A 13,191-nucleotide genomic window follows, 5' to 3' on the forward strand; every position below is an offset into this window, starting at 1 on the left:
GTGTGCTCTTCCGATCTTATATATTGTATACAGCGCTTATTTATAATTATTTTTAAATACAAATATTTTGAAACATGCTTCAAATATGTATAAATATGTAGGAAAAAATCCCGTCCCAAAAAACTTTATATTTTCTTTTAAAAAAATTCGCACAAATAGCATAAAAATTTGGCCTCTAGACTAGAATATCCCCTTAAGTAAAAAAGTTATTTGTAATTTATTGTGTTAAGCAGTAGTTTTTGAGATATAATAGTTTAAATTTAGCCATTTATAGATTATACGGTTAAACGGAAACATGTCCGTGAGCGTGTCGATAGTGTTAATAGTCGCGCACTTCACGCGCGTACTAATCTATAACTGGCTAAATTTAAATTCTTATATCTCAAAAACTACTGCTTAAAATAAAAATTTACAAATAACTTTCTTACTTAATTTTTCGAAGACTTTCTTGCTATAATATTTTAATTCGCGAATTTCGGGACCCTGTATATATCGTGATATTCCATAAATATCAACAGATAAAAAAAAGTCGCCGTTGCCGACATAGGTCTCCTAAAGAGACACTCACTTATTTTTCGAAAACTAAACTTGCACTTTATTACTAAAGACTTCTATTATATACTAATTAGACTGCTTATTTATTATCAAAATTATTTCACTTGTATTAAAAAGAATCAAAAGTAACTGAGCTCCTTATCTTTCGTGTCGCCTTATGCACATTAAATGTGTACTATCTGTATACCACGTAATCTGAGTGTGTCATGTGATTATGTATAAATATAGTATATGTATAAGATATGTGTGAATTTGGAGCATAAAAATGGCAGTTTTCCTATCAGGAATACTGCTTGACATTAAATATGCGACAAAATGAACAATTTAGTTAATATATCTATAGAAGTTTGTGATAAAATCATGATCTATTTAAATAATTAAAAATGTAAAAACCAATAACTCATATGTTTATAACTCGTTTCTATATAAAATCTGCTAAAAACAAATTTTACAAATGTGAAAAAATAACACAAAAATCTTACGATTTTCTTTTGCAAATTGTGTGGTTTAAGTAATATGAATATACATGGATTGTTTGATAAGTCAGTGACTTTGATAAGAAATGGCGCTAAAGATCGCAAAGGAGTTTATGCATTTTAGGAGATTTTGGAAGCATGTAGGGAACATTGGGTTCACCTTTTTTCTTATTCAATTTCACTTACTGAACCGAAAATCCTAGTCAAGAATTGCCCGTTGTAATCAAAAGTATTCGGGAAATATATTTTTTTTACATTTTAAACAAAAAAAGCAGTGATTGATTTTATCACTATGTTGAATTATATATGCGAATTTCTCTTTGTTTTTATAAAAATATGTTTCGATGTTACCTAAGCCTTCATCCTTTTTCATCAGAGTTTCAGAATCTGCAAGTTATTTTTAGTTATGTATAAATTTTAACTTTTTCATTGAAATATCCCGAAAAGTATAAATGATGCGGAAAAATGTTTCTTATAAAAGTTATACGATCTGAAAGGGAACAAATAGTGGTAAAATTATTTCCCCAAAAAATTAATCTTTCAAGATCATATAAAGGATACCACCATTTTCTTATATCAGATTATACTCGTATAATTCTTTTACATAGTTTGAATTCTTTAATTGTTTTTTATATAAAAGTTTTAGATAAAGCTATCGAAAATTTAATAATTTACAAAATATTTTCTACTTTATCCTGAAAACACTGACGATCCCGTCTTAATTGACAACAGAAAGATCCATTTTACTATTCCTTATGTAAGTTCTGTATCGGAAGAGTTCACTTCGATTGCAAAAAAATTAAATTGCCAAATTGCCTACACTATTCCGAATAATTCGAGAAGTCTTATAGCGACAGGAAAAGACATTTTAAATAGAATGTCTCAATGTGATGTCGTTTATAAGATTGATTGTCTTAATTGTGAGGCCTCATATGTCGGACAAACAAAAAGGCAATTAAAAACTAGAATTCACGAACACAAGTCTGACATTAACAAAAAGAATGGCTCTCCATCGGTTATTTCTGAACATCGTCTTGTTAAAAGACATGAGTTTGATTGGGATAATGTCAGAATCTTAGATATCAGAGATAAGAATCATCTTGGATAGAAAGAAGTGTATCAGAGATGATATATATTAAAAAACAAATTCAAGCACTAAACAAGCAGGCGATACGGAATTATTATCGGATTCCTATTTCCCCATCCTTGAGGTCTTTTCTACATAATTTCCATCACCCTTCTACGACCCTTTCCACATCCTATCCTTTCCCCAATGTCTCTATACTAGTCGCTCTTCATTACGTTTTTCCTTCTTAAACCGTGCACATTGTGTCAATGATGATTGGAGAATATGGTATGAATATGTTTTTTAATAATGTAAGTTTTTTTTTAATTTTATTTTTGACGTTTTTTTTATTTGTACTTAATAGCATTTTCTTTCTGTTATATACACTTTTAGAAAAATAACTACGTTCACCTTAATAGATTTCTATGTTCTGATTTACACACATTTTATCAAGATGACTTTTCATAATTTATAATTTAATTTGATTTTATTTCTACACAATTTTATCTATTTATTATTTATTTATACAGTTATTCATTTATCCTCAATCTTGATTGTTACTATTGTGTGCTTTCCTCTTACAGTTATATGATTTCTGGATATTCAAACATACATCTATTTATAAGTCACGGACTAAGGATGATGTTTTCCAAAAAATCTAGAAACCAAGACAAGAATTGTAAAACATCGGACTTTTATAAATTGCGAGCGTAATGCGTTTACATGTATGTACAACACAAAGTTGATTATTTAATTCGTTATATGTCCACTGAGGATGACCACTATGTAAAAGGATTGAAACGTCTGTTATACATTAAGTAGCTTCATAATAAAATTTGTTTACCATCACAGTCAAAAAAGATCATTAGCACGTTATACCTAGCTCAACAGTTCCATTATTGTTATAATTTGATTATGAGCCTTTGATAATTTCGTTTTATTTTAAATTTTCTACTTTATTATGTCATATTTTGATATAAAATATGAAATATAAATCTCATAAATTATTGATTTCTTGATAATTGTACCTTAACACATTTATGTACAAAATAACGAAATGAACCAATTGGAGTAAAGAAAATATTTAGTTCATTTAAAAAATTTTAATTTAAATTTTTAATTTAAAAAATATTTAGTTAATTTATAAAAAAATGCAATTTGCAATATTGAACTAAATTTTTTTTAAGCAATTGAGATATTTACTTTACTCCAATCGATTTATCTCATTATTTTGTGCATAAAAGTATTAAGGTACAATTCAAGAAAGATAGTTTATGTCGTTTATGAGATATTTCATATTTTATGTCAAAATATGACGTAATAAAGTATATAAAATATCTCATAAACTATTAAATTTTTGATAGCTTTACCTTAATTCTTTTATATGCAAATTTCTATAGGAAAATGATATGATGGAATCATATTATGTAAAAAAATTACATAATTCTATAGTGTAAAGTGGCGGTACCATGTAGATGTTAAAAAATAAATTTTTTTGGAAAATTATTTGTACTATTATTTATCCTTCAGACCGTATAACTTTTATCTGAAATATTTTTTCTCATTTTTTATGTTATACTTTTTGAGACATTTCGATGTAAAAGTTAAAATGTGTACATACTTAAGGATAGCTTGCAGATTCTCAAGCTTTATTGATGGGAAAGGATGAGGGCTTAACATTAAAATATATTTTTATTAGAACAAAGAGAAATTCACAGACATAATTCGATAAAGTTATAAAATCAATCGTTACTTTTTTCTGTTTAAAATGGAAAAAAGATATTTCTCGGATACTAGAACAATTTTAATTACAATTTTCCGATTTTGCAAATGAAATTGAGTAAGAAAAAAGGTAAACAAGGTCCAATATTCCCTGCGTGCTTTCCAAATCGTCTAAAGTGTATGAATTCCTTTAATATTATTTTAGACATTTGCCATTCTTTGTAGACAAACACACAAAATTTCAAGAAGCTCTGTCAAATAATAAATCTTTAACAGCATTTGAAAGCGGAGTTTGTGTTTTTTTTGTTATAATGGAAAAAAGTTAATTTCGTGTAAATCTTTAAAAATACTACAAATATTAGATCATCAGTTATATCTCTCAATCACGTTACAACAATATGTTTTCTTAATGGTTTTTTTACGCAAAAAGTATAAGTGCTTTATTAATATAACACATGGAATTAACTTTTTTCCACTGCAAAAAAAACACAAACTTATATCCATTTCCGAATGCTGTTAAAAATCTACTATGATAGATCTACTTTTGAATGCTTACACAAAGAATGACAAAAATATAATAATATTATTAATTTATTGTTTAATATTATAAATAATAATATTTGCAAATTTGCGATCTGAGCGCCATTTCTTATTAAGTCACTGATTTATTAAACGCCACGCGTATATCCAATATTATTTAGACTTATCAAACACTCAATATTATTACGGCATCAGAAATGCTTAGCCATCTGATCTTGCAGGGATACCGCGGGCTTATACATATACATATATTGATATGTATACATATATGTTTATTCAAAATATATGTATGGATATGTGCTCCTGCAAATTCAGATATGGCTAGGCATTTCTGATACCGTGCGTACATATTATAATATTGTTTTACATATTTATTGTAGTTTCCTAAAACTATTTTATTTATATTTTCTCTTTTTTATTTTTTGCAGGTTTTGATTTATTTTATTATTAGATGTCCATTGTATATCTGGGGGTTCTCGCGGAGTCGCTGATTACGAATCCGTGATCAGATTTCCGAAATTAAAAATGGTGGATTCAATATGGCTGACCCGAATTCGAAAAACTAAAGCAAATCTTATGAAAACGTATATCTGGAGGTTCAGCGATTTTACACTGGATCAGCACTGTTTTTCGGATTATAGTCGCCATATTGGATCCGCCATCATGAATTTCGGAAATCTGATCACGGATTCGTAATCAGCGACTCCGAGAACCCCCAGATATACATTTTCATAAAATTGCATTGTTTTTCGAATTTGGATCCGCCATATTGAATCCGCCATTTTGAATTTCTAAATTTTGACCTCAGATTTATAATCAGCAACCTCGAAAACTTCTGAGTACCAATTTTCAAGTCAATCGTAGATAAGGAAAAATGTATGCTTCACTGGGTTAATTCATCTCATTGTTCTGCATAAAAGTACAGTGCCTAAAAAAATGAGTAGTTTACGAGATATTTTATACTTTGTATCAAAATTGTCAAAATAAAATATCTCATAATATATTGATTTTTTGATCATTTTGCTTTAATATTTTAATAACTACAGAAATCATATTATATAAAAAAGACATATAATTTCATTTAAAAAAAGCAGTAATCTTCATTATATTATAATCATAAAAAAAATCAATTTAAAAAAATTTATTTTACCGTTATTTGTTCTTTTTCAGATCATACAACTTTATTTGTTCAAAATATTTTTTGCTATGACGCATACTTTCAGAGATAATAAATAATAAAAGTGTTACAATAGCTTTAACTGCTCCACCTTATACATATGTGTATACGTATATGTATTTCTTGAAACTGCCGAGAGATTCATGGACATTCGAAAGTGAAATTCCGAAAATGTATCCAAGTAGAACACAAAAGTCAAATGATATAATGACATTATTATTGCATTATTTGTCATTTATAAGTGACAAATAAAGTTATGATGACATTCTAATGATATCATATTTGACTTCATAATAATATCATTATAACTTCCGTATTCTACCTGGATAATGGCAATGAAATGGATAATGGAAATGAAATTGGAATCATCAAGGATGATTCTTTTTTGAGCTCCTGATTTTGTTTCTAGTAGTTTAACTTGTTGTGTAGATATCTTCACGATGAGCCTATCAATTTTATATCGGTATCGACGGCCAGGGCCACGCTCGACGCGGCTCATCAATACCTTTGTCCTGGACTCGCGCGACTCGCCGTGTCGTATCTCGAGAAACATCTTACACCGTCGACCGTGCTCGAGATTTATCAAGGCCTCGGACTCTACGCGAACGATCTGCGGGAGGGAGATCCCGGTTTTGACAGATCGCCGAATTCACCGTCAGCACCACCGTCGCCCGAGGATGACGCCGGTGTAATAGGTACGCCCTTCATCCCTTTAAGTAATCTTTAAACCATCAATATATTATTGCATAATATTTAATATCGTTTAAAGGCTATATTGAGTGTTTGCTTTGACTTATCTAAAAGATGCATCAATAATTAATATTGCACCAAATTGATTGTCTAGAGACTGCTTTGTAAAGTTGACAGTTTTGATGAAGCAATATAATAAAAATGGAACACGAAAAGAATGATTTTGCTGAAAGATCCTAAAATTTAGCTAGATACAGATCTAAAAATAATTTTGTTGGATCATCAAAATAATTACATTAGAAACTCGATATTGATGAAATGATGAGCATTATGTTGCGAAATATTCTAGCAACCAGTGTGAGTTTCCAGCATAATTATTTTTATGGTTCAACAAAATAATTTTCAGATCTGTATTCAACCATGAATTTTAAGATCTATATCAGCAAAATCGGTTTTCCCGTGAATGATTGCTACTATAAGAGCAGAGTATTTAAGTATAATACAAATTCGAGAAATTAAGCGATTTTCACATTGCAGCTGCAGTGTGCACCGATCTTCTGCTCAAGTGCCTATCTGTGATCGACTCGAATCCGGCGAGAGTGCTGAATCAGGAACACTTCGAGGAGCTCAGCGCCCAGGAGGTCGCCCAGTTAGCGTGCCGCGACACTCTCAGTATCCCCAGCGAGTCCACCCTCTTCTGCGCGTTGGACAGATGGGCCGCGGCGGAGTGTAGGAGACAGGGTATCGAACCCCTGCCAGTCAACAAGAGAGCCGTACTCTCGGACGACGTCTGCTTCAGCGTACGGTACCTGCTTATGAACGATCGGGAATTCGTCAGCGGCCCTATGGCGAGCGGAATCCTGACCAATGAGGAGTGCGTCCACATTGTCTCTAAAATACTCAGGCATCCCGAGAGCTCGAAAAATGACAGCGTAAGAGAGAATAAGCATTCTAATTTCGGGAATTTCTTTGCTGTTTTATCCTTTGAAAGCATTATATAAATATTATTTTATTATTATATAAATAAACACACACACACACACACACACACACACAACATAAATCAAAGTCATTAAGTAAAGAGTGACTTAAAAAATTGCCCGTTTTTTTGGGCTCTCGATTTTGAGACTGAACTGTGTGTCAAATGATATCTTATATATAATGAGACATTAATTACAGAGAAGTTTCAAGTTGAGGTGACAATTGTTATCAGAACTGGAGGAGGAGGGAGGGGTGAAATCAAAGTTCATTATGGAATTATCACAGGTTTGTGAGGTCCGGTATTTTAAGAAGGTTGATCCAGCCAACAAAGGTTGATCGCAGTTTTCCGTAAATAACGCTTTGGATGTAAAAAAATCGAATTTTAGCGTAAAGAGACGTAATAAGTGACCCTCCGTCCAGCTGTGATAACAATTGTCACCTCAACCTGAAACTTCTCTGTGATTAATATCTCATTATAAGGTACCATTTAGCATACAGTCCAATCCCAAACTCGAAGGCCAAAAAAACGAGCGAAAAAAACCACCTTTTTTGGGTCACTTTTTATTATTTTAATTTGATTTATTTGATACACTTTATTTTATTTGTTCTGTATATCCGATTAATTTTGCGTTAATAATAATACTGATTGGAGAAGGTAGAGCTTAAAGAAAATTTTTCTTTAAAAATCCACAGTTTCGGAGTAGCGCAGCCATTCATCCATCTAAGTTGTCCAGTGCACCTAGAATCGCATATAAACGCGAGGATCAAGACTGCAACATGTTGAGGCCGGGTAAAAAAGAGCGACAGGATAATCGAAAGAATAGAAGGAGAGAGTGTGCCAGTCAGGGACAGAGAACATGCGCTAGAATAGGAAATTGCCTCGTACAAATCCTAGCTTGTGTGTTTGACTAAACATCGCACCGTGGCGTCATGATTAATCGCAGAACTTCCAAATTTTCGAAAAAAATTATTCGTTGTTTTTTTTTACATCACTTTGTTTCTTCGATTGTAAATTCCGCCCAAGGAATCGAGACACGAAATAATGAATATTAAGAGCGATATGGACATTTGATAGTTGTCTAAAAAACAACGATGTATACACACGTTTATCTATATGATAATCAAGTCAAATCCACAAAAGATATTCAGTATAATTGCATAATTTAAATAAAACTTATAAATCGTAGATATTGCTTCTTAATATTTTTTATGAATGCGAAAAGACACAAGTGATTTCTATATCATTGCCGAAATATTAAGCGTATTATATGTCAGCTAGTTAAAATCAATACACACACACACACATACACACACACACACATACACACACATATATACAGGATGTCCCAAAACCCGCGGATTTCCTTTTAAGTACAGATTTTTTAGAATATTCTAAGACAAAAATCCTAATGAAAATGTCGGGACTATAATAGTTTTTAAATTAATAGCGATTAAAGTTGGCTAATCACAGAGACATTTCGCGCGCTCAGGCACGATGATATGACAAGTGATAGAGGTGCTACGAGGACCCTCTTAATAACGCCGAGATTATCATACAAATATGCAATAATATTTTTGCTAGAAATTATTTTTTCTTTTATACGAAACCTATTTGTACATTAAATAATCAATTAATATCGCAATATATAAAAAAATATCAATACAATTATGAAATATTACGATATGTGTCAACTGTCAAAATAAATTCATAACTATGTTCATTTGCCTCGTATGGTGAATATTTTTGTAATAGAAACCATTTTTAACATGAAAAGAATTGAATATAGGTTTTGTATAAAAAAAATATAATTTTTCAGCAAAAATATTATTGCATATTTGTATGATAATCTCGGCGTTATTAAGAGGGTCCTCGTAGCACCTCTATCACTTGTCATCACTTGTGCCTGAACGCGCGAAATGTTAGCTCTGTGATTAGCCAACTTTAATCGCTATTAATTTAAAAACTATTATAGTCTCGACATTTTCGTAGAATTTTCATCTTAGAATGTTTGCAGATCTTAGTATTAGAATCCGCACTTAAGAGGAAATCCACGTTTTGGGGCACCCTGTATATATAGGCAATATTTTGAAGGTAATAGAGACTGAGATACTGAAAGAAACGTTTTTAATGTTTGTAGGGGCGTATTTAATTCGGCGGACTTTTATCGGCGAGATACTATTTTAAAAGAAACGTAGAGATCGCGTCCACCGCGTGAAAATTTACAATCATGTTGTACACCACTTCCATTAATATTATAAACATTTTATTGTTTTACACATATTTCGTTACTTAAGGAGATATTTTATCCTCTTGTTTGTAACTTAGCGCAAGATCTGTTGCTACTACAACAGTAATCTTCTCGCTACAGTTGATGGACAAAGTCAAGGACTTCGCTGTGCATTTTTCAATTTTACAAATTTTACAAGGAAAACGAGACTTCGATTTTGATTCGATCGTCGGAAAAAAATGTATTTATACGGATATGAATGTTAAGGTCCAATACTGTAACGTACCTTTTTCATAAGCGCCTTTCCCAAAGATTTTTTTTGTAAATCGAATGTATGGTATGAGAGAGTATTGTCTATGTTATTACAAATGCGTACCCTATTAAGTGTTATTACGACGTACTTCGTTGTGTTCATATTTGCTGTTCAGAGTATATATAATCTTTAAATTATTTGTATTCTGCATAGTACGTAGAGATTCCGAGCGGCTAAGAATCCGAGAGTTGACGCGTTCAAGGATATATATTATTTTGTTAGTCGGATCTTCGAGAGAGAGAGTTGTCAAATATTTATCTATCCGATATATCTCCATTTGATTTTTTAAAAATTTTATATTTTTTATTTATCCAGAGTCTTCACATTTTTTGAGAGTACCTAAATGTCTATCAGATTTACAACGAATGAAACTGTAATTATGAGTTGGATACTTTAGGAAAAGTTTCTGAAAATGAACGTATTGTATCTGCGGTAAAAATGGTGACGTTACTGAAGAAATAGTAATTGTTTTATATTGATAAACAATCGGTAAATTTTTATAGTTTTGTATAAGAGACGTTTATATTGTTGCCATATACTACTTTTAATCGGATTATTGACGTACATGTGTATAACAGAACTTGCACTTTTAGCATGTGCTTTAATAGAGTTACAGACTGATCGTGCGGCCATGCTTGTATTTAAAATCTCTGTGATCGTTGAGAGAATGAAACCGATTGGAACGAAAGAATTCAAGCGGTTTCCGATATACGTCTCTCCTCCTCTCTGATCCCCATATATTATTTACATAAAACTTATGGAATATTGATATTATTTTCTATTTTTATTATAAGTCTAATGTGAACGCAATTATACTGACATAAGTCCAACTTTGTAACGAGCGGAATTATGAATACTAGTCATACAGATTTGTTTTCCAAATAAAACTGAGTTACCAGATGTATTCGTTATTTCTTGTGTATTAAAAATGAAATATGTTAACACCAGAAAGAATATGAAATACATAAAATAGCAAAATATAAATGGTAATGCGTGTTGTAATTATAATTTGATATCTAGCACGAAATATGTCTACGTAGTAAATTGTTGGATGGAGCATGGTGCTCATAAATGGAGTAATGTAAATAAAATACAATATTGAGTATAAATCTTTTGCATTAACAAAATTATTAACAAAATTAGTTAGCAATTAATTACAGTTGTTAAATGTCATAACAATGGTAATTAATTTAAAAACAATTTCAATAAAAATTTCCTCACGATTTTTTTATATATAATATATACTTTTTTAAATGTATACTATTCATTTATTTATCTCATTGGATGTTGCTACATCCAGCAATTTGTCAGCCATTTCTTGAAATCGTTCCCATTCTTCGCAGTGCGTTATAAGTAGTAGGCTGAACTTTTCGTAGCCATAGAAAGCACCTGCGATCGCACCGGTCATACTAGCAATCGTATCTGTGTCGCCTCCCAAAGAAATCTACAAAATAGTAATAAAGACATAGTAATGTAAAAGATACTTTGATATATTTTGCTATATAAAATCGATAATAATTATTTGGTCCATCATATCGCTATGAATTCCGTTATGAAACTTATCGCGAATCAAATAACTTAATGAAGATCAACTTACGGCATATTGAATTGCTCTTCTGAGACAATTATAAGTTCGTATCTTTTTTATGCTCCTCTGTGCTCTTAGAAAGCAAAAGATCGCAGTAGGGACCGACTCTAAAGCTCTGACAGTAACACCCAGTTCTTCAGCTACCTTTTGCTCATTGGGATCATCTCCATCCTCAGAAAGTAGATCCTTTACTGTGTTTAGTCGCTCTTTATATAGTCCACTATAATTTATACGTTTATAATTGATATCTGTCTAACTGTACACAATATGTATCATAAAATATACCTTGCATCACCCTCTATTTTGTCCATTTTGTTTATAAGATTGTCAACAAAATTGAAAACGTTTAATTCTTCGCTGGGATCTAAATGTATGCTTTGTTGAATTGCTACAGCCTGTGATAATAACGGATTGTTTTGTGACAAATATAAATCAAATATTAATACAAATACATATACATATGTATACACATTGTATTTTTTATTGATAAAAATTGATTTGCAGTTACTTGTAAAATAGCGCCAACAATCCCTAACTCGTGTGCATGTGTAATTTCCGTTACTTCTTTGACATAATGTAAAAGTTTATCGTAATTGTTGTATGAGAATAACGCAATAGGTGCAATTCTCATTGCACCGCCGTTACCATAAGAACCTACACCGTTAAATAAATTCTTTGCTGGGATTTTTACATTTGTTTCCTCCACATGATTCTTAAATTCCTTGAGTACCTATATATATATAAGAGATTATTACAATTTACTATTTATTATGAAATCATAAATATAAAACAATTACACAATCCAAAAAAAAACACCATAACGAGAGTAGTCATTTCCCGTGATTTTTTTGGATGCTGAATCCAAATCCGGTTGTAGAATTGCTTCACGCCACAATTTTGAAAAATTTGCAGGTAAAGTTGCAAAAATGGGCTATTTTCAAGTATTATAACTTCGAAATGCGACGTACTATTTACTAGACAAGTGTTCTTGCAATTAAAATTAAGTATGTTGTTAAGACTTTCAAACCTTAAATAAATTTTTGTACATAAAAATAGTCCTTTCTTGCAACTTTACTCGCAAAATTCTCAAAATTATGATAGAGCAATTCTACAATACTGAATTCAGCGTCCAAAAAACTATGACTAGTCTCATTATGGTAAAAAAGGTCATTTTATGTTAAATACTGTTATAATTATAGAAGAAAGGAAACTAGAAAGTATCTTCTAACGTTTGCAAACTTTATATTGTATTATTTATAAAAACTTTGATGTTTTACTGAAAAAACTTAAATCTTGAGATAAATTGTGATATTTATTGTTAATATTTTATATATATTTTCATATAAATAAGAATTATTGAGCAAGATATTTTAATTTAATATTATAACATCAATATAATAAAGAAAAAGTTGACCAATATTAAAATATATTGTATAATCAAGTAGAAATAAGTTTATTCAGTCAGGGTTGGAACTTATTGCTTAATTTTGCATGATTTTATATACAGGGTGTCTTTTAATAGGTGTATCACCGCTCATGGGTAGATAGAATGGACTAAACTGAATCGAAAAGTCCTCTACCATTTTGCAAAATTCGCAATATTTAACGAGTTATTAATTTTTGAATATTGCCGAATGAGCGAGTATCCGTTCGGCCCACCGCCAATACTAGCGCACCACCGTCCATGAGCCGCTCGAACGCACAGCCATTTTCGCTATAAACAATTCCCCGCTCGCCGCGTGTCACGGCTCTCGCGCTAAGCAACCGCGCTCGATGAACGATCGCGCGCTAATATTGGCGGTGGGCCGGACTCGCCGAACGGATACTCGCTCATTCGGCGATATTCAAAAATTAA

General features: G+C 31.2%; 2 protein-coding genes across 4 annotated transcripts in view; one reads left to right on the plus strand and one right to left on the minus strand.

Moving 5' to 3' along the window:
• The window catches only part of LOC105459710 (BTB/POZ domain-containing protein 6), a 42,403-nt gene extending 34,229 nt beyond the window's left edge, over positions 1-8,174 (plus strand). For all 3 annotated transcript variants that reach the window (XM_011705950.1, XM_011705949.1, XM_011705951.1), the window contains exons 4-6: positions 5,966-6,231; positions 6,764-7,158; positions 7,901-8,174. In XM_011705950.1, the coding sequence (XP_011704252.1) occupies positions 5,966-6,231; positions 6,764-7,158; positions 7,901-8,119 (880 nt within the window). In that variant the 3' untranslated portion in view covers positions 8,120-8,174. The remainder of the gene's footprint in view (positions 1-5,965; positions 6,232-6,763; positions 7,159-7,900) is intronic.
• Positions 8,175-10,273: 2,099 nt separating this feature from the next.
• Positions 10,274-13,191, minus strand: part of LOC105459712 (poly(ADP-ribose) glycohydrolase ARH3-like) — a 4,034-nt gene continuing 1,116 nt past the window's right edge. Inside the window, exons 3-6 of the mRNA XM_011705953.1 lie at positions 11,845-12,066; positions 11,622-11,731; positions 11,346-11,556; positions 10,274-11,192 (exon numbers count right to left, since the gene is read on the minus strand). Of these exons, the coding sequence (XP_011704255.1) occupies positions 11,013-11,192; positions 11,346-11,556; positions 11,622-11,731; positions 11,845-12,066 (723 nt within the window). The 3' untranslated portion in view covers positions 10,274-11,012. The remainder of the gene's footprint in view (positions 11,193-11,345; positions 11,557-11,621; positions 11,732-11,844; positions 12,067-13,191) is intronic.

This window comes from Wasmannia auropunctata, unplaced genomic scaffold (assembly GCF_000956235.1).
Source record: "Wasmannia auropunctata unplaced genomic scaffold, wasmannia.A_1.0 LD334168.1, whole genome shotgun sequence".
Classification (NCBI taxonomy): Eukaryota; Metazoa; Arthropoda; class Insecta; order Hymenoptera; family Formicidae; genus Wasmannia; species Wasmannia auropunctata.